This window comes from Eubalaena glacialis, chromosome 18 (genome assembly GCF_028564815.1).
Source record: "Eubalaena glacialis isolate mEubGla1 chromosome 18, mEubGla1.1.hap2.+ XY, whole genome shotgun sequence".
Classification (NCBI taxonomy): domain Eukaryota; kingdom Metazoa; phylum Chordata; class Mammalia; order Artiodactyla; family Balaenidae; genus Eubalaena; species Eubalaena glacialis.
In genome coordinates, this window is record NC_083733.1 from 19,537,260 (window position 1) to 19,558,661 (window position 21,402).

Consider the following 21,402-nt stretch of genomic DNA (forward strand, 5'->3'; position numbering starts at 1 on the left):
TGTGCTCCAGATATCTTTTATTCATGCTGCTCTTCCCACCTGGAATGCACCCATGCAATTTTGCCCATGTTGTCAGAGCCCCTCCACACACACACACTCATGCTCCTCCCAAAGCCCTCCCAGATTTCCTCAAGGCCTCACATGTTCTTTGGCTTGTAATGTAACACCAATGAGGACAAACATTATAATCCCTTACCATGGGCCAGGCTGTATACTAGGTTTTTACATTTCATCATCTAATCCAGACAGCAACCTTATGAAGTAAGTATGATTGTTACCTCATTTTAGAGATGAAGACACTGGGGCTCAGAGAGAATACGTGACATACCTAAGATAACATAGCCAGTGAGTGAGAGCTGGGACTAACCGCTAGGCCTTAACACTGCCAACTGTAAGCAGTGTGAGGGCAAAGCCTAAAAGTCACTCTTCCTTCTCTTCACACCTTCCCCAGGCATAACACAGAAAAAATGTTGACTAAATTTGTAACCTTTGCAGTGTGTTGGGTCCTTCAGATCTGTACAGATGAAGAACAGGATGGTGATTACCTAGGGCTAGGCGGAGGGTGAGGAGTGACGGCTGATGGTACAGTTTCTTTTGGGGACGATGAAAACGTTCTAAACTAAGGCTGTGGTGAGGGTTGCACAACTCGGTGACTATGTTAAAAACCACTGAACTGTACATTTTAAATGGGTGAATTTTATGGTGTGTGTGTTAGGTGTCAATAAAGATAGATAATTTTTTTTTTTTTGTAAATCCTCCAGCACAGTGGAAATTGAATCTGGGTCTGCTGTTATCAGGGATTTCTGTCCCTAAATGTTTCTGGACCCCACACTATCCAATTTGTGTCGGAAACACTCAAGGTAACCAGCTCCCTTGAGATTGTCCTCCCACCCGCCAGGTGCAGAACACTTCTGTTCATTTGTCCTACACCTCCCTCCAGGTGTTTAAGGAAGGCTTATCCAGTCCCAGTGTGTGGTGGCTGCATCTTTGGGCACCTTGGCACCTGACCTCTGGGGTCTCTTTTCCTACAGGTTGTTCCCATTTTGTGGACTCCCAGTTCTGTGACCCTGTGCCCATACAGCAATCCCCCGGACTGCAGACATCCTGTAAGGTGATGTATTGGGAAGGAATGGGAGAGGAGGGAGGGAGGGCCATAGGGCCTAACAGTCCTTCCCAGGACCCCAGGACCCCCCTCCCCATTCTCTATCCAGGAAGCCCTGGGGCAGGGAATTGGCATTTTCCATCTCCCTCACCACCTGCCCTCTTGCCCCCTGCCCACACCCCAGAACCCCCAGACACATGGACACAGGACACACATCCATCCGAGAGATGTTTAATGTATCTTAGGTTCAAAGTACAAAATACAGGGCAGGCGCTAACCCCAGGAAAGTCACCTGCCACCCAGTCAGCCCCTTACCACTGCAGCCAGGCATCCCAGCCCCAGAGCAGTGGAGCAGTGGCCCTGGGATACCTGGCTCCTTTCCTGTTTGAGGAATAACAAGGTGACAATGTGGGTGGGAGCCCAGAGGCCATCGTCTCCCCTCCTCATAAAACCCAGACCCAAGGATCTGAAAGGTCCAAACTTGGACACAGAGCAGCAGATCCCCCAGAGTAACCCTGGCTAAGAAGCAGCCCTGTTGTGAAGCCTGGCCCAGCCCTGTGGCCTAAGTCCTGGAAAAGGAGGAACTATTGCCCCAGTGACTGGCAGCAAAGGGAAGGAGATAAAGCAAGGAGTGGAGACAGATTCCCACTGCCCTAAACAGATCGATTATGGGTAGCTGACCCAACAGGGCAGCAAAGCCTGCTGCACTTCCTACCCCATACCCTCTGAGGACCAGCCCCTCGCGGAGCCTTCTGCCAGGGTACTGTCCTTGCGCTGGTGCTAGGGAGGAGATGGAGGGCAGGAAAGGCCAGTGTCAGCTGAGGAATGATGCCCTTGCTTTGGGGGCAAGAACATCTGCGTAGAGTCACCCCATGAGGACCCTCTGGGGAAGGGGCATCAACTACCCGCATCTCTGGACCTTGCCCCTAGAAGCTCTGGACTGGGTCTTGAGCCAGGGTAAGGGCCTTACTGAAAGGGAAAGTGGCAGGAGTTAGAAGCAGGGAGGGTGGTGAAAAAGGTCCCTGTGAGGACCAGCCCAGGAAACCCGTCTGACCTGCCCCACGGGAGCCCAGTTGCTACTTCAGTCCAGGCCCCTCTAACCCCATATCAGGTTGAGTGGGCTCCTCTGCCCATTGTGCAGGGAAGGTTTCCACAGGGGCTCCGGCCCCCTGCTCCTCCTCGAGTCCCTGGGCTACAGCCGGCCACCTCTGTTGAACTGGATGCACCAGTGGGAGTTGGCGGTGCCTGGGCTGAGATGAGTGTGGTCCTCGTGTCCCATGAGGGGCTGCAGCTCCTGCTGCTGGGGGATGTCAGCGCTGCTCTCGCTGTGAGAGCGGCCAGCCTTGGCCAGGCTCGGGGGAAAGGCAAAGCTAGGGCGTAGATCAGAAGGCAGGTTGAGAGGGGCCTGGGGCTCTTCAGTGACCAGTGAGCGGGGAGGCAGGCGGGTCATAGCTGGGGCCTGGGTACAGGGCGGGGATGCCAGGCTCTCCAGGGACGAGATGCTCTGGTTCCAGCCTGTCTGCATGTCCACGGGCACAATCTTGGTGGTCTCTGAGGACACGTAGACTGCCAGGTCCCCCTGCCCACTCTTCCAGGGCAGCTCCTTCTCTGCACAGGTTGGGGAGGGGGGGATGATGCGTGGGCTTGGGCACACCTCAAGGCTCCCTGGGGACAGAGTACACATGCACTCATTACCAATCCAGTGGAATCTTTCTCAAGTATAAGCACACTTTCAGTAAATAAGTTCATTCCACAGTTGCCACATAGCATCCATGTGTGCAATTATTTGATGCATGCCTTGCCGAGTGGAAGCACCACAGCTGGTTTTGCTCCCCATAGTATACCCAGCACCTAGCACAGGGCTGGGCACATAGCAGTTGCTCAACAAATACCTATTGAACAAATGAAAATAACTAAAGCAAGAGAAAGCGGGATCAAGGCAAGAAAAAACCCATCTACGATCAGCCCTCACCCAACTTGCAGTGCTAGTCTTAAACCACATCCTGCCAAGCCCCATCCCAGGGTGAGACAGCAGCAGGGTGAGGAAGATCTTGAGGCTTGGCCACTGGGCTCCTTGCCTGAGTTCCCACCACAGCCCTTTGGTGGGACAGAGTCCAGGAGTGTGAGCTCATGCGAACCTAACAACAGGCTAAAGCTGTGCCGGCGAGGGGGATGCCAGAGCACAGGGGACCTGAGAATCCCAGAACTGCTGGCAGCCAGCATGGAAGGCCCGGCCGCTGCATTACGGGAAGTCTGAGGTTCTGAAAGAGGAAACCTGGGAAAGAGCAGCCCTCTGGCCACCTACCACCCCTTGTTCTCCAAAGTCAAGCTCAATGCCTTGCGTATGATAGGTGCTCAGTATGTGTCTGCTCATTGATAAAGTCCTGAGCACTCCAAAAATCTTGACTGAGTATGTTATGAAATGTATTAATTCTGCGATTGAAAGTAAAACTACCTCTCTTGAAAGACCTGGGATGCTGGATTGAATTTTAACAACAACCAAAACTAAACAAAAAACTTCAGTGTTCACCTTTAGAGGATGCTGGGGAACTAACTGTTGGTATGAAAACTGATAAATAAAATGAAAAATTCAAGCATTTATCTATTCTTCCCTATATGAACTGTACCTCAAAGTAACTAAGTAATTGATGAAGGGAAGTTTTTTTGGTAGAAGAATTACTGTTAATCAATGCAGATGAAAAAAGAGACATAGAATATCACCATTGTGCAACCCCTAATGAAATGTTGGATCTGGCAGTGATCACCAATGGCTGCCAAGACCGTCTGATGAAAAGTTGACAGGGAACTTGATAATGGATGGATCAAGCCAACAATAGCTAAAGCCTGTTATCAATGTTAACTTCACAAAAAGAGAGACAACCACATGGTATATGCTTCCTGGTGTGATGAATGCAATAGGAGGTACAGCATCACCACCTATGAAGTATGCTTACCAAATCTGATCTGGATTTAATTATTGGTTTAAGGGAAATATAAGGGTCAGTGAAACATATTAAATGATGCTTTGGGGATGCAATCAGCAAAATCCAGACAAGGAAAGACTGTGGGACAAATAACCAGGTTATTTCAATAAATACAATGCAAGAAAAAAAGGATTGGTGGGGGGAACCTATAAATCAGGGTTTTTCAAACTTGACATTATTGACAGGTTGGAAGAGATACTTTGTTGTAGGGGGGCTGTCGTGTGCATTGTAGGATGTTTACCAGCATCCCTGGCCTCTACCCACTCATTGCAGAGGTACCCCCTCCGGCTGTGACAACCCAAGATGTCTCCAGACAATCCCCTAGAGGGCAAAATCACTCCACCACTACCCTCTTAAGAATCACTGCTGTAGATTAAAAGAGACTTATCAACCAAATTTCATCGGTGGGTCTTGTCTGGATTTTTATTTGAACAAACCTACTGTAAAAAAATATTAAGACAATCAGGGAAACTTGAACACCAACTGGATATCTGATAACAAAGATTTTGGATATGATAATGGTATTGTGGTTATATTTTTAAGAAGAATCCTTATCTTTTAGAGATACATGCTGAAGTATTTTTTGATAAAGTGATAATGATATTTGAGATTTGCTTCAAAAGAATCCAGTGAAGAGAGGGGCATAGTGAGGGTATAGATGAAATAAGATTGGTTAGGAGTAGATAATTATTGAAGCTGTCTGGTGGATAGATGGGAAGTTTATTTTACTATTCTGTCTATTGTATATTTTGAAATTTTCTGTAATATGTTTTTTAAAAGACACCTAGGGTGCTTGAGCCAAGTCAGGCTCCTCTCTCAGGTCAGGCTGCCACCCTCACCGGGTCTGTACCTGAGGGCTGGTGTGCTGAGCTCTCACGGGTCACAACAGAGTCTGGTGTTAGGTTTGCTTGTCACCTCGTGTTTCTCGCCAGAGAGTAAAGGGAGGCGGCACGGCAGTAAAAAGGCTTTGGACTTTGAATCGGGTGGGTCAGGTTCAAATTCTGGTTGGTTCTGGACAAGTCCAGAATTCCTTTGAGCTCAGTTTCCCCATCTTGGTTGTTGTGAGGATTGAATCAGATCATGTATGTCAGGTGTCTGACATAAAGGAGATGCTCAGTAAATGCTGGTTGGTGAATAAATGAGCGAATAGGAAGAGGGATTGTCTGGAGTAGAGGCCATCAGTGAAGGGGGAGGAAGCCAGCTGCACAGCTCCAGAGGGAGGTAGGCGGGAGGAAGCCATTACCTGAAACTTTGCCCTCTTGGAGAACCTCACTGGTAGCCCGAGCCACAAAGATGATCCCTTCATCGTCCTCCTTCTCTGTCTCCGAACTGTCACTGTCCTCCTCCTCCTCAGACTCTACGGCTAATATCACAGCAGCTGGAGAGGGACAAGAGCCGAGTGGGGTTGGCCACCAGCAGCTGCCTCTTGGTACCACACAACCCCAAGCCAGACCCCCTGTCCACCCAGGTAGAGCCCACAGTTGGCAGGGACACCTGCTTTGTCCTGTGGCTGTTACAGCACTGGCCTACGGAGTTGTGTGTTTGAGAGGAAGGGAGGTGGGGCTGCAGAGCTGAAGGAGGCAACAGGGAAAGCCAGGTCCTCAGAGGAAGCCATAAGGGAAGTCACACTTTCCAGCTCCCCCATCATCTCTCAGCCCCAGATCCCATCGTCAACTGGCAGCATAAACATCTGGAGGGCTGGAAGGCCCATCAGTGTGCAGCTCATCCAAACTCCTGGTTTTACAGACGGGGACACCAGGGTTCACCCATCCTTCAAGGCCCAGACCAAGCTCCCCCTTTATGACACCTTCTCCAAGTCCTCAGGGCCTGTAACCTGTAGTTAGCTATCTGATGTCACAGATGTCTAATAACTGCTTAGACATGTTCAGCTTTGAAATCAAGTGTGCCCGTCTAGTCCCTGAGGGGAAGAGCCCCAGTTTATGGTATTGAATGCTGTACAGAGGAGGTCCTTCAGGCTTCTGGCTGATGGGCCCCTGCCCTTTCCCTCCCTATCCCATCCTCAACTCCACCCCACTCCTTGCTTGCCTGTGTCCTGGAAGCCCAGGTCTCGAGGAGGTTTCCCATTTGTAGCCTCCGTGTTAGCCATGCCATCCTTCTAAGGACAAAAAAACAAAAAACCCTAAGCCTCTGGCCCTGGCCCCAAACCCCAACCCTGTCGTCTGGTGGGGTCAACAGGAGGACAGGTCTTCCTGATGCAGCAGGGAAGGGAATCTGTCAGTCCCAATGGTTCTACCATCCCTTGACCGCCCCCCACCAACCCCGGCAAGTGTTGTGGAGTCTGATGTGCCCCAGCAAGGACACTCAGTACATCAGCCTGGGCTGAATAAGGAGCTCATGGAGTCCCCCCAACAAGGAATCTGCCTTTCTCCTGCCCATTTCACCTCTGGTAGGTGGTCCTGCTGCCTCCCAGCAGGTGACCACATGGACAAGAGGCTGATCTCCTTCTGAAGCCCTTGCCTTCCCCTTCTGGGGCTCCAGGAAGATGCAAAAGGGAACCCAAGCTGCTGCAGCCCCCAAGTCCCTGAGGATTATCCATCTAGGGGGTCCCCCTAGGCTGGATTCCAATACTTGGAAGCTCAAAACTGTGTGCCATCAGCCTGCAGCTGCAAACAGGAGTCCCAGAGAAAGCACATGCCTTCTTGCGGCCGGCCTTGCGGGGTCGTGGCTTGCTCTTGGTGAAGCAGATGTTGTGCTTGGTGGACTTAAAGGACTCCAGCCGCCGCTTCATGTTCTGCTGGAAGACCTCCTTGTCCTGGCGCTCCTGCGCATCCTCAGAGATGAAGTGGCGGCTGCAGCTGGCTTTGTACTGACAATGACAGCCCCGCCCTGCCGTGAGGCTGGGTGTCCTGGCCTCCCACAGGGACCCCAGGCCACAGCCCCATGTTCACCATAGCTCCTGCCGGCCCACTGTTGCCAGAACTAGCCATGGATTGAAAAAACAAAACAAAACAAAAAATACAGTAGGGACCCAGCCAGACTCTATACTCTCTATATGCTCAGTTCACTGGGGAAAAACTTTCCTTTATCCCAGAACCTGTTCCCTCAAATTTGGCTTTCCGTATTCCCTACTGCCCTCTCTCAGTTCTCTCTGATCTGAAGCGACAAGAGGCAGGGGACCCTGTGTCTTGTCCCCTCAGTCCTGTGAGGCCAAGGGGGGCATTTCCTTCTTTGCACCTCTGTTTATCTGAGCCTGGTCCACATGCTTGGCCCATTTGCCTCTTTTTAACTACACAGGACTCTGTCCAGCTGGAACTCTCCAGCTAGCCAGTTCTACAGCCACCACCATGACTCCTCAGGCTGCACTTTGAACTTCCATGACTATCTCTCTTGATACCTTCGACCCTCTCAGTCCAACAATACCTGAATTGGTGTCCAATTCAGGACGACCCCCATCTCTCCTCTTTCCAACTCTTTCTCATAAAGACCAAGCCCACTACACACTCACTTAGACTGTCTCCACCTCTGCCCTTGACTGCTGAGCGGCCTTTTCATTACCTAGTGGTAACCCTCCAAAGTGCTGCCCGCATGTTCCCAATCATTTGTCCTGCCTCACATCCCCAGTCTGGTCCCTTTCCTTTGCCTCATATTTTCTGCTTCCCTGAGCTGGATCTAAGAGCCCCCTTTAAGTCTCCTCCCAGCTGCCCTCTTCTACACACTCACACAGAGGTGCCCTTCTCTCCTGGGCGTGCAGGGGCCCACCTCCTTCACAGGGCTCATCACTCCCCAACCCAGGCCTCCGCTTTGCTTAGCTCACTCCCTGCCTCCATCAGTTCCCTGCTCTGCTCCCTCCTCCCTCCCGGTCCTCCACTTTCCTGCATCTTCAATCCTTCCCTCGACACTGGCCCCCCTCCCTCTGCTTTTAAGCGTGCTCCTGCCCTTACCTCCTTGAAAAAGGCCTTTCCATTGATACCATTGCATCGCTTTTGCTGCCAGACTTTTACACTTACATTCTGACACTTTCCCTAGTACCCATTAATTCCTTGACTATCAGAAATACAGCTCCATGTATATGTATAGCTGATTCACTTTGTTACAAAGTGGAAACTAACACACCATTATAAAGCAATTATACTCCAATAAAGATGTTGAAAAAAAAAGAAAAAAAAAAAAAAAAGAAATGCAAACTAAAAAAAAAAAAAATACAGCTCCAGTGGGGTTTGCCTGCAGCTTCAGTGTGCTGCTTTGTCCCTGGTCAGCAGTGCCATGGCCTCTGGTTAGGCAACATCTGTGCAATGTCCAGCCCTCCTGCCCCAGGCCCCCGAGACACCATCTGCTACTGCCCCTCCAAGGGCTCCTTCTCTCTCCTCCGCTGGCTCCCCTTCCTTTTCTTACATGTGCATTCCTCAGTGTTGTCCTTGGCACCCCCTCTCCCCTCTAAATGCCCTCTCCAGTGAAAGTGTCCACTCTCAGCGCCAGCTAGCCCAGGGATACATCTGTGTTTCCCAAACATCAGCCATCAGACCAGCTACATTTGAATCCCCTCAGGGGACTTATTAAGAGCAGATTCCTCATCCCATTGCACACTACAGGATCAGACTCTCCAGGAGGTGAAGCCAGGAATATGTATTCTAGCAAGGTCCCTGGGAGATTCTGATGTAGCCAGGCCAGGAAACCTCTGATATAGATTGCTTCCAAATCTTTATCTCCAGCCCGTGTCTCTCTCCTAAACTATAATCTTATGTTTCTAACTGCATACTAGACACTTCTGTCTCTCTCTAATGATATTTCTGTGAAGAACATGAGGAATTATGGATTGTGTTCTGGCATAACTAAGTGGATTTAGAACTGGTTGAGTAACCATACCCCAAAAATTCTTGATCAAGGTCAGTCTGGAGGAAAGTCTTTAGTAGCATGCCACAGGGCTCTGTCCTCAGCTCTATCCTCTTCAACATTTTTATGTTGATTTTGATGAATACAAAGTTAACAGACTTAGCAAATTTTCATATGATGTGAATCTGAGATGTTTGGTGGCAGACATGGGATCCAAACAATGGAATGATGGGCTAAATCAAATAAGATGACATTTAACAGGGATAAGCACAATCTTAATCCAGTTTTTTTAATTGACTTCACAACTGGTTGGACTGAACCATTGACCAATCTTACACACACACATCCACAGACAGTCGGTCATTATGTACTTCCTGATGTAATACAATAAGAAATACATAGCACACCTATCGAATGTTCCTGAATACAACCAGGCCTCCAGATTTAACTACCAAGAAATACAGTATGTAGAGGAACATGTTAAACACCACCACTGGAATACAATCAGCAAAATCTGTAAAATGGAACATTCTCTGAGATAATGTATCCAGTTTCTTCAGTAAGTAAATAATAAGGAGAAAAAAAGGAAGACAAAACTATCACAGATTTTTTAAAAATAAAGAGACATGTTTACTAAATGCAAACTGTGGACTTTATTTGGATCCTGACTTGAACAAACCAGCTGGAAAAAGGTATTTATTGACCACTGGCTGGATATTTGAGGTGAGAAGGAATCACTGTTATTTGTTGTAAGTGATAAGGGTACTAAGGCTTTTTTTTTTTTAAAGAATCTTGCCACCTAGAGATACATGTGGAAATATTTAGAGATGATATGATGTCTGGAGTTTGCTTTAAGATAATAAAGTGTAGATGGGGCGTAGGGGGGGACAGAATGTAACAGAATTGACCATGCATTGAAAATTATTGGAGGTGAGTGGTGGTTAAATGAGTTATTCTCTCTAGTTTTGTGAACGACAGAAATTTTCCATAAGAAAAAAGTAAACAAAACCAAAAAACAAACAAAAAACCCCACAGGTAGGCTGCGACAGGGTTTAATAGTCATTAACTGAGGAAGACATGGTGGGTTGCCTGACTGTAAGAACAATATGGGGCCTCAGGGTGGTGAGCCAAAGCTGGAGGGATTCTGGGCTGTGGGAAGAGAATGGCAAGTTCCAGAACTAGAAAGGTGAAAGAGCCCCTGTGCCAAACCCAGGCCACGGCAGTGAAAGCCCAGAATCCTAACCACTAGGCTACCAGAGAACTCCAAGGGGCCTCATTTCTAATGACTAAAGAAGACACACCAAGGACAGGAGCTGCTGGCCTGAGGGCAAGGAGGCCTGTGTGGAAGGAAGCTGTTTTGAAACCTTTGCAGACTTAACTCTGCAGAGCTGCAGAGTCAAATCAGGAGCAGTGGGAGAAAATTAAAGGAAACCAATCTGTCTCAGCAGTAGAAACAGCCTTGACTGTTAAAGCTGCCAGGAATGGTAACAGCTGGCTTCTCATTTCAAAAAGGTTCAAGGTAATGGCTTGCTGCCCCCTTGTGGGGTTGCAACAGATTCCTTCCTGTATGGGTTGGGCCTTTCCGACCCCAAAGCTTCATGACCTGCATTGGACTAACTCACATTACCTAAAACAGATGTCTGCCTCCCCCAGGTTAGGGTGGTCCTGCAGGCGGCTTCCTCAGCACTCCTGCTTCTGTCTGTGACCCCATCAAGCCCTCTGTATCTCCTGCTCTCCCCTTCCTGGCTGATCACACAGTTCTTTGTGCTCCTCTCCCTTCTGACCACGCAGGTCTAATCCGCAGTGGTTCACTCCAGCTTCCCAACTGGCTCTCCCAGCCTCTCAACTCACCCCCTCCAGTTTGATCTGCCCTCTGCTACCAGAGAAGACATTCTTAAACAGTTCTTGTAACAGGCCAACCTTTCTCAAAAAAAAAAAAAAAAAAAACTAAAAAACTAAAGGTTATAACCAACAAGATGAAGCCCACACTTTTCAACTGGGCATCCATAGCTCTCCACAAGCTGGTGCCAGCTGCCTCTTGAGGCTTCCATCGTGGCCTCCCCAGACAGTGCTCCCCCTCAGAACTCTGCCCTGGCTGCTCTCACCCTGTAGCGAGGTTTGTAGAGGCCTCCACAGAGCAGGTGGTGCATCACAGCATCCTCACGGTCCCGGCCGCTGCGTACTGTGTCAATCACCTGCAGATCCAGACATGCTCCACTGCCACTCTCCCTCCTGCAGGAGGGAGGAGACACATGTGCTAGGGACGGGCCAGGAGGCACAGGCCAGGGGAAGGGCAGAAGCAAAGGTGCTCACAAATCTTCCCCAGAAGGGATTCAGAGAGAGGGCGCAATAGAGAGGAGCTTGAAGAAGGGGAAGGGGGCTCAAGGACTTACAGCAGGTTGGTGACAGAGGTCTCTGCCACAGAATTGCGGCTGGGCATAGAGGGCAGAGTGAGCCCGGTGGAGGACAAGACGTGGCCTCCCTGCAGGGGCCAAGTCAGAGGTCAAAATGGCAATCAGATGAAAGGTGGCCCAGACAATCAGAGGGTAATAAAAAGAATAACAATGGTTAACACACTTTGCTCTTTTGAAGTTCCAGGGACTGTGCTAGGCACTTTTTATACTGAATCTACAAAACTCTGACAGAGGTACTCTTACTCGCGCTTTCTTACAGTTGAAACTGAGGCTCCGAGAGGATAAGTGACTTACCCAAGGTCACAAGCGTGAGATGATAAGAACTGAACCACATCTGCTGACTCCAGAGTCCAGCTGTTTCCTACCTTTCTGTACTGCCTGCTAGACTCTACATGTCAGCATCAGGCCAGGCTCGTTCCTGTAGCTGCCACTTCACAAGACTATGGCGTCTGCTGGGAATTCCCAACTGCCTGCTCAGGGCCTGCCTGCTTGTCACCACTTCCTGCCTTGCCCTGCTGGCCACCTGCCCACCCACCATTGTCTGCCGGCCCACCTGGTCCACGAAGCTGATGGCATCCCGGATGTTGAGTCTGTAGTACACATCCCAAATCTGGTCCCGGATGCGGTAGGCTGACCGCCGCATCAACAGCTGACTCAGGTACTTCTTATCAAACTGCTCCCACCTACAGAGGATGCCAGGCCCGGTCCTGAGTGCCATCCCCAAGGCCTGGGCGGCTGGCCCTTCCTCAGACAGGGCAGGGGCACAGCCAGCGCTGGGCCTATGTCTCTTGGTGTGGGCATCAGTCAGGGAGAATCTCGAAGCTGGTCCCTGCCCTTATGGAACTGACAGTGTTGTAGGAAAGCCTGACGTTAATGAAGTTATTATATATAACTGTAAAATTACAACCATGGTAAGAACTATAAAGGATAATTATACAGTATGATAGGGATTTGTCCTAGTCAGGGAGGCCAGGGAAACCTCCCTAAGGACTTGATGCCTGTGGTAAGATCTGAAGGATGAATAGAGGTCAAGTAGGTGAGAGGGAGGCAAAGGAATGTTCTAGTAGAAAGAACAACATGTGCACAGGTCCCAGTGGCCAGGGCCGGGGGAGCATGGTGGGTTCTGAGTTTCTAAAGCAGGGTTCATTTCATTGGCAGACAGAGAGTCAAAGACACAGCTGAGCACAATGCGGCTGGTGTCTGGAGGTGCCAGACCATGCAGGGCAGAGCTGCGCAGGCCTCACTGGGGAGCCTTGTCTTATCCTGAGAGTACTGGGACACCAGTACTGCCTGAAGGGCTTCAGGAAGAGGTCGCCCAGCCTGAGCCTGACTGTGTCCCTCCTCAGAAGTGTGCACATCCCCCGTGCTGCCCTGGCTGGTGAGGCTGCCGCTGCTGAAGGAGCCTCGGGGCAGCTCCCTCACCTGTCCCTCCAGTAGTGATAGCCATGGTGCCCCACAACGTCCTCCACTGCAGCCAGAATGTGGTCAAAAGTCTAGAAGGGGGGTGGGTAGGGGGACCGGATCAGGACTCTGCTCAAAATAGGAGAAGGGAGAGAGGGACAGGTGGAGGGATGGGGTTCTGGTACCCACGTGCTCATGCAGCTCCTGGTTCAGGGTGGGTTTGTGATGCTCACTCCTCTTCACCTTCAGCCACTTGACCAGTGGCTTGATGGTCAGGCCCTACGGACAGGCAGCCAGTGAGCGCAGCCCTGTCCAGTTCCCTGCTGCCTTTCCCTCCCCATAGTTAGGCTTCAGCTTCTGTATCCCCACCTCACTGCACTCAAGGTCTGGGAAGTCAAGCCCCCCTGCCTCCCACAAGAGGAAGAGGAGCCCCTCTCCCATAGGCTCCAAGCCTCCCCCAGGGCCTGCCAGACCCTCTCCCCATCCAGCCTCATGGGCGCTCCCACCTGCACGATGACTGTGAAGAAGACCACCACAATAGTGGTGGCTACAAAGTAGTCCTTGGCAGGGATCTTGGTCCTGTCCAGGAGGATGACGAGAGCGAAGGCCACAGCCCCCCGCAGGCCCCCATAGGACATCACCACCTGGTCAATCTTGTCCAGAGGGACCAGCCGGAACTGATTCAGCACCCACGTCTGCAGGACTACGCCTACAGCAGGAGGGAGGCCAGTGGGAGCAGGGTGTTGGAGGGCACGCGTACAGCAGGAGTGGAGGGCACTGGGCATGGATGGCACCAAGTATCTGGGCTAAGGTCTGACAGGCTGGGAGGGGTGAGCAATAAGGGGAGGCTTAGAAATTGTTGACAAGGATGTGGACTCAGACTGGGAGATGAGCTGGGAGGGTGGGCAGGAAGGAGGGTGGGAAAGCAGAGGGCAATACCGAGGGCTCGGAAGAACAGGATGAAGAAGAGGGTGCCCAGCACCAGCCCAGAGTCCCAGGCCCACTTGGAAGAGTCCACGGCCGAGATGCCAAGCAGCATGAAGATGATGGTCTCAGCGCAGCTGGCTAGAGTCTTCATTGTGTACTTGACAGCTGTGCGGGACTTATGGGAGATGTTGGCCTCCACGTACTTCTTACAGCCCAGGCCACACATAGTCACCCTGGGAGAGGAATGGAGAGTCAGGGCGAGTGAGGAGGGGCCACAGGAAGCACAGCCTTTGGGGTTTGAGCATGCGCAGGAGAGGGTGTTGCCCATCACAGGATGTCAGATTCTCAGAGCCGAAGCCCAGGGAGGCATGGAGACCATCCAAGGATAGGTAGTGGTGGTCCTGGGATAAAAGGGTCCAAATCTCCAGGCTTCCCTCTCGGTGCCTTCTGGAGGGGGAAGGTGGGAGAAACATGCTCTGACTAGCACACTGTCTGAGGCACCTTTTAGAGTTCTGTGGCCACCAGAGCCAGTAGCACCAGGCCTCAAAGTCCACTTCCAGCTCAGCCTACACCCCAGAGAGCACTTTAAGCAGAGGAAGTTTGGGTTCTGGGGTGCCCAGAACAGCCCTAGAGGCAGGTCCTGGAATGTTACCTGAGGCTTAGTATCTCCCCAGGGGAGTTTGAAGCTCCCACTCCCACAAGGGCTCAGGGAGACCTATGGACTCCTCCGGGTCCTGCTTCTGTCCATGTGAGGGGCGACCATCTCCAGTGCCCCCTCCCAGCTGCCTGCCTGCAAGGCCCCCAGGACTCACGCAAGAATGGCGGAGAGCGAGGCCATTTCAGCAGTAAGGTAGGCTGCGTAGGCGAGGAGGAAGACCAGCAGAGGCTCGATGATGCGGACCCGCTTGGTGAAGCGTGTGGTCAGGGCCAGGAGGAAGGCAAAGACTAAGCCCACGGCTGCCCCGCCCAGACTGACCACAAACAAGGAGGCTGGGGGAGGAGTGGGTTGTCAGCATGACCCCTGGCCCGGACCCCACCAGGGCTGACAAGACTGCTGCCTGGCAGAGAGTGGAGGATGATGCCCACTGTGCTTCCCAGGGGTCAGGGTCCCAGAGCTAGGATTCCAGGAAAGGCCCTCCTTCTCAGGTTCTCAGGGCCCTATTTCTCCATACAGGAGGGAAGGGAATGAGGCAACCCGAGCAGCGTCCTCTGTCCTGACGCAGTGGGGGGCAGTGGCTCAGCAACCCAGGGGAGGCAGAACTCCAGTGCCCGCCAAGAGGGGGGAAATACTGACCGACTCCCTTCAGGTAGTCAGTGGCCTGCACGTTGGCAGAGCCCATCTCCACAAAAGAGTTGCAGACCTTGTACAGCACCTAAGCGAGAAGAGGAGCATCAGGAGCGCCGGGGGAAGGCAGCAATTTGGACTGCTTGGAGAGGGGGAAAGCAGAGACCATATTTCTTCCCCAGGGGGCCCGGGGAAGAGTCGAGCCTGGTCAGAGCATGGCAGCCTGGGGTCAAGGAACGGCAGCCAGCCGAGCACTCTCACCACAGTAACTGCATCATTGAGCAGGGACTCGCCGAAGACGATGATAAAGAGGGTCTCGTTGACGTGCACCTCCTCAAAGACAGCCAGCACGGCCACGGGGTCCACTGCTGAGATGAGGCTCCCGAACAGCAGGAAGTCCAGCAAGCCAGCCTGCACTCTAGGGGCTTTCGAGGGACAGCAAATGGTGAGGTACTGAATTGCCTACAGCAGTCCCTGTGACAAGCCCAGACTCCAGCCCCACTATTAAAACAAGTATGCCCCGAGAGGACCTGGGATGGTGAAGAGAGCATCAGCCTGCAGGTCAGGAGACCTTAGGTCTTGAGCCTAAGGCCTGCCTTTGCCACTTACCAGCTCTGTGATGTTGGCACTGTCATTGTCACATGACTTCTCATAAGCCATGCCTCCTCATATGCCTGCCTAACAGTACTGCTGCAAAAATCAACCCAGGAGATGGCTACGGTAGCTCTATGTAACCTGGAAAGCTAAGGTGGCACTGACAATAAGAACTGCAGCAACAGTAATAATAACCACCAGCAGGTGGAAATTGGCTGCTGGCTGGCTTTATTCGGGAGAAGAACGAAAGAGAGTGCTTTCTCCCACCCCGGTGGTTCTCAGCCTAAGGAATTCGACACAGTTCTCAGCAGGAGGGGGAGGGACTATCCATCCATGAGGGCTGAATATAGTATGGGAAGCACCCACCACAGGTGGGACTTGAACATGCCATGTAATCTCTGTGAACCTCAGTTTCCACATGTATATATTGAGAATAATAATAGAACAATAAGAAACTCAAAAAGTTCCTTATTTAGCCAGTGCCTAATACATAGTAAGCAACCAATAGATATTATCTATTATTAGGATTACTGTTACTATGGTCTGATGTCCTCCCTTCCCTTCCTGCCCCCAAATAGTTCAGTGACCCATTAGCAAAACCAGGTTGGAGTCCCCAAGTGGAAATTGCAAACCTCCCCTTGCATCTGTGAAGAAGTCTGAGTCATCATTCAGGGTTGAATGGATTTGGGGGCCAGGAAATGAGGAAGAAGGGAGCAGGACAGGACAAAGAGCCTCAGTAAAACAGACCTCTCCTGCTAACTTTGGACCTGATATCGAATGAGTTTAAGGGCCTCTATTTCCTCATCCATTAAAGTGGGACAAATTATACCCCCAGCAAGGTTGCTATGAAGAGCCAGTGGGATGAGTAAAGAGAGAACACCCAGTGTAGTGTCTTGCATTCTGTGGATGTATAATATGTATTTATTAAAAATAATAATAAAAACAGAAAACCACCCTGATGTGGCCTGGGCAGAGCCCTCACAGGAAAGGTGAGCTGTGCCTCAGGGGAGCCAGGCTGGCAAGTGGCAGTATGGTGTCAGGGCAGGAGGCGGCAGAGTCCCAGCCTTGGCAGCCCACACACAGCTGGGAGCCAGGCCCCTACTCAGCTGTCATCTGCAGAAGCCCAGACTCATCTGGCAGGGACCTAAATGAAGGCTGAAGGCCCATCTGGAGCATTGCCTCACACTCCAGTTGGGAGGGACCTAAGATGGAGCTCTCAGGGCATGGCTCTCATCAACACAGGATCTTCAGAGCTGGAAGAAAAGGGAGCTGGGTGATGAGTCTGGCAAAGCCTCCCGCTATCAGTCCAGGTCTTAAGGTCACTCACCCACAAGTCCAGCCTGCTGCAGGCCCCAGAGGGCAGCACCTGTCGTGAAGGCATTCCAGAGTGTGCCCACCACAGCGTAGGTGAGGATGGCACCCAGGTTGTCAAAGAACAGCCGGCTAGGCATGAAATAGCCCGAGTCCAGCACGATAGGAGGCAACAGGAAGAGGAAGAAGGTGCCTGGCTCCAGCTGGTATTCAGCTTTCTTGGCCACAGCCAAGACAATGCCCCCCAGCACCAGTCCCAGCAAAATCAGCAGGCAGCTCTCAGGGACCAGAGACGTCACCTTCCGAGACAAGTGAAACACTACAATGCAAGAAGAGGGCAGGAGCTATCAGCTTATGGGATGTACACACACACACACACACACACACACACACACTGGCCTATAACCTCCCAGTCTTAGAAGTTTATTCAAGGTCGGGACCCCTGACACTGGGACCAAGGAAGAAGAAAAATCCAGGACTGCTAGAATCTCCAGCCTCCAGGGCTTCAAATCCCCCACTGCAGCCAAAGTTGTCTGTTTCTTGGTGCTCCTGTCATGGTAACCTAGACCTTTGCTTACTTTTTCCCCTTCTGGAAATGCCCCCTCCTCTCTAATCCTCGAAGGGCCTCACCTTTCTCTGATCTCCCTTATCCATTGCCATTATTTGAATCTCAGCAAATACTAGGTATATTTTTATGCATAACACAGCTGTAAAAATCAGGACCTCTGGAGTCAGGCTGCCTGGGTTTAAAGCCTAGCTCTTCCATTTACTAGTTCTGTGACCTTGGAGCAAATAACTTCACCTCTTTGACTTTGAGTTTTCTCATCAGTAAAATGGGGATAAAAACAGTAATGATCTCATAGGATTGTTGTGAGGTTTAAGTAAGACAGTCTACTCAAAAGCATTTAGCCCAGTGGTTTACAATAAGCACTCTATAAATGTTACCTATTATTATCTTATTGTGCCCTGCCTCTCGAGCTAGACCATAATGCATATCATACCTCCTAGGAGCACTGTAGACCTCCTAGCCCAATGTGCTTTTCATTATATAGGCTCACTAAGGACTCAGTAGTTTGAAAAGCATTAAGTTTAGCAGTCAGAGATCCAGTTCTTCTTCTGGCTCCATCCCTTCCTAATTGTGTGATCTCAGGCAAATTATTTAATTTACCTGAATTTCAATTTCTTCTCCTGTAATATGGGGAAAAATACCGCTCACACAGGGTGAGGATAAAATGATATAGTGTGAATTTTCCTAGCAGAATGTCAGACACATAATAGGATCTCAACAAGTGTTAATTCATTATGACTCTGGGAGAAAATAATAACAGATCTGTCCCTAGGAAAGAAGAGGAGGTTTTCTAGCACTATTGCCACTCCTACCTTTGCCTCCTAATATAAACTGTTATGGCTTTCCCTTGGGACCTGAGACCAGATGAGCACCTCTCCCCAGACAATCCCTAGTGCGGTGAGTAGTGAGGGAAGCCTCTGTGTTAGGCTGTGTGAGACCCAATGCTAAGACAGTGCCCTTTGGAAGCTGTACCCAGAGAGCCTAGGACAGTGCCTGGCACATGGTGGGATCTACATAAATATTTGGTGAATAAAAGGAAAAAAAAAATCTCCTGGTAATGAAGCTGGGGAAAGGTATCTCTGAACATTCTACCCATCTCCCCTGCCCCTAATCCCAAGGATTTTTTGTTTGTTTGTTTTGTTTGATGAGAAAAAGGCTCTCTTCTACCTCCATAGGGCATGTCATCCAAGCTAGAAAAAGCACTATGATTTATGGGGGAAACTACAGTCATTGCTGTAAACCCTAAATAAGACAGGAACTCCAACTGGCAGACTTCTCAGCAAACCCAATTCTGGGCTCCAAAATCTGAGGCTCCTCCCACCTTGCTCTCATTGCTGCCAGGCCCTAAGGTGAGCTCAGCCATAGCTCTTCCCACACTCATCCCTACCTTTGGTCCCCCTTTCCTCTCCTTCAGGGACTTTATTCCATCCTTATCTCCAGAGCATGTATTAATCCCAGCAAAAACCCTTCACAAAAGCCTGTTCTCTGACAGCACTAGGCTCCCTGAGGGCATTTCAAGCCCCATTTTCCATTATTAATGGGCTGCCACAGCAGAGTGGAGAGTTATTCTGTTCCTGCCCAGCCCCCACCCCCAGCTGTGTCCCTGGGGGGAGAAGGGGGCAAATCCTAGACTGTGTGATTCCTACATGAAGACTGTATTGGTGAGACTGGAGTACAGGCTGTGCCTGCATAGATGGGGAGTGAGTAGCAACGGCTCAGCTATAATTAGTCACCCCCACAGCAGAGCCTGCACAACAGGGAGAGGGAGGAGGGTCTGTGGTGGGAGGAGGGACCACTGGCTGCTCAGAAGTGGGGAGGAAGGGGCAGAGGCAAGGAAAAGCAGCTCTATTCAAGGAAAGGAGTCTGAAGCACAACCTTTACTGTGCAGACTGAAGGAGACTGGATGTATGAAAGCATCTAGTGCAGGCGGTACAGAGTAAGGCCCCAATAAATGGAAGTTTCTTATATCCTGAGGTGGGAAGAAGGTAGACCTGAATGGGGGGGGGGGGGCGGGCGCAGCTAAGCACAAGAAGGGGGCACCTTTAGGGGAGCAGAGGGGGAATAGAGGAAAAGTGGCAGTTTAGTATCCCAAGAGAATGGACACTTGGCGGTGGCCTCCAGGGAAGGCTGCTTCCTCAGGACCAGGATGCCTGGGTTTGCAGGAGAACACCATCCCCTCAATGTCCCCACACGTCTTCACTGCTGACAGAAGCTTTTAGGAGGCTGGGGATTGGTGGAGGAGAGCCCAGATCAAAGAGCTTACTTCAAGGAGAAGAGAGGAAAGGGCAAAGGAGTCTAGGGATGGGGCTGGAGAGAGCTGGGGCAGCCCTTTGAGAAGGCAAATCCTCAGGGCTCCCACTCGAGGAGAAGGGGAGGAGGGAGATCCACAAGAGGAGGCGCAGAAACAATGTGAGAGCCTGGATTTGTGGAATCGGAAGCTAGGTCGGGGCACTCTGCAAGAAGCCGGCCCGGATCTGGGGACTAGGGGTTGGGGACGGGTCCAATGACGGCCGCCGGCCCTGGCGCACGCACACACGCACTCACCGATTTTAGCCAGGCTGGCCACCAGGATCCAGAGGGCTACCAGGTAGGGCGCCTCCACCTCGTGCCACTGCCAGCGGAAGAGCGCCAACCCTGGGGGAGGCTCACCCGGCGACCCCGGCTCCTGGGTGGGCTCTTCGGTTGCTCCCGCCCCCGCCAGGGGCAGCCCGAGCAGCAGCAGTGCGGCGCGCAGCATCCTGCCGCCTGCCTAGCAGCCCTCCCGGCACCGCACGGCCGCCGGCCCCGCGTCGCCGTCGCCGCCGCCGCCTACCGGCCGCCCCCGCGTCACAGGCACGTGGGGCCCGCTCCCCCCAATCCCGGCTCCGATACCCCCAAGCCAGGTCCGGACTCCGAGACCCTGCCCCGGGCGTCCGTAGTGCGGACGCCTGCCTCTCCGCTCTAAACCAGTCCCGACTCTGGAAATTCCCCAGTGCAGCCCTTCCCCAAGTCCTGCAACCTATTCCTTCAAGCCCGCTCCCCCAAACTCTCCCAAAACCTCCCCCGACCCGGATTCAGAGCTGTGAGCGGCCACAGCCCTCCAGGGGCACCTCTGCATTCCACCAGCCGGTGGCGACGGTGGCGACGGCCAGCCGCTGGAGTGACTGGGGTCTGCCGGGAGGCGGGGTCCAGGCGGGAGGAGCGCAGCCCCGCCACCGAGAGTGCTGCCCGCGGCCAGCAGCCGGCCCCCGATACCGAGGCCACGGGCTCCGGCGCTGCCCGGTGCAGACTGGAGGGGCCCCCTTCGGGTCCCCGCCCAGACCAGAGCTGCGCACGCGCACTGGGCCCTTTTTAGAAAGCCGTGAGGGACAACTGTCCCCATCGTCCCCAGAAATCCCAAGGCCCAGATGGGGCCCAGCTCATTCCAGGCTGAATAGGAGGCTGTTCCTCTTCATTTACCAAACCGAGGAACAGCCAGCCTCCCTTTCCCTTAAACTACAGTGAACGCTTCTCACCTTTTCCATGAGACAATGAAGGAAACGTATCTTCTTCCCTAAACTATGGAAACCCCAGTCTATCGATTCCCTTCAAACTAAGAGGGATCCACCCAACCTCTTCCCCAAACCTGAGGGGACATTCGGCTTATCTCGCCCCAAACTGAAAAGGACCGTTTCCACTTTTCATTCAAGCTGAAGGGCAACCCATCTCCGTTCTTCCCCAAAATTGAGGGTAACGTTCTACCTCGCCGCCAAACTGAGTCATCCCATCCTTTTCCCAGAATTAGGGGCACCCGTCCCTCTTTTTCCTCCAACTAAAGGTAAATGATCCCACCTCTTCCTTCGAATTGAGTGTAATCTATTTTCACTTCTTGCTCTAAACTGAAAGGGACCCATCTACCTGCTTTCTCCAAATGAGGGAAGCCCATCCACTTCATCCCTCAGCTGAAGGAATCAGGACCTTCTCGCCCCTAAACCGAGGGGGACCTGGCGGGCCACGATCCGAAGAAACTTCCACCCCACCTTGCCCTAAAGAGAGCGCATCCTCAC

At 51.8% G+C, this 21,402-nt stretch overlaps 1 protein-coding gene across 4 annotated transcripts; it reads right to left on the bottom strand.

Annotated features, from left to right (window-relative positions):
- Window positions 1–2,215: 2,215 nt before the first annotated feature.
- Window positions 2,216–21,297, bottom strand: SLC9A5 (solute carrier family 9 member A5). Of its 4 annotated transcripts, none has more exons than XM_061172632.1 (16): window positions 20,872–21,297; window positions 16,826–17,108; window positions 15,166–15,329; window positions 14,914–14,992; window positions 14,432–14,609; window positions 13,632–13,852; window positions 13,199–13,401; window positions 12,882–12,971; window positions 12,714–12,784; window positions 11,845–11,974; window positions 11,271–11,359; window positions 10,983–11,109; window positions 6,743–6,913; window positions 6,133–6,202; window positions 5,330–5,464; window positions 2,216–2,767 (listed from the first exon to the last, which is right to left on the bottom strand). In XM_061172632.1, the coding sequence occupies exons 1-16, from the start codon at window positions 20,878–20,880 to the stop codon at window positions 2,295–2,297; spliced, it is 2,493 nt and encodes an 830-aa protein (XP_061028615.1). In that variant the 5' UTR covers window positions 20,881–21,297; the 3' UTR covers window positions 2,216–2,294. The 4 variants fall into 4 exon arrangements, with proteins under 4 accessions (XP_061028615.1, XP_061028613.1, XP_061028612.1 ...); XM_061172630.1 differs by lacking the exon at window positions 20,872–21,297 and adding an exon at window positions 19,922–20,114 and having other exon boundaries at window positions 6,743–6,868; window positions 16,826–17,128; XM_061172629.1 differs by lacking the exon at window positions 20,872–21,297 and adding an exon at window positions 19,922–20,114 and having other exon boundaries at window positions 16,826–17,128.
- Window positions 21,298–21,402: the final 105 nt, after the last annotated feature.

Excerpts from the sequence above, each read along its gene's own strand:
- SLC9A5 (XM_061172629.1), bottom strand. The coding sequence starts at position 20,114 with ATGCTGCGCGCCGCACTGCTGCTGCTCGGGCTGCCCCTGGCGGGGGCG. Across the intron at positions 17,129-19,921 it reads GGCCAGCCTGGCTAAAATCG|TGTTTCACTTGTCTCGGAAG; the intron begins GTGAGTGCGTGT and ends CTTGCATTGTAG. Across the intron at positions 12,785-12,881 it reads ACCAGGAGCTGCATGAGCAC|ACTTTTGACCACATTCTGGC; the intron begins GTGGGTACCAGA and ends CCCCCCTTCTAG.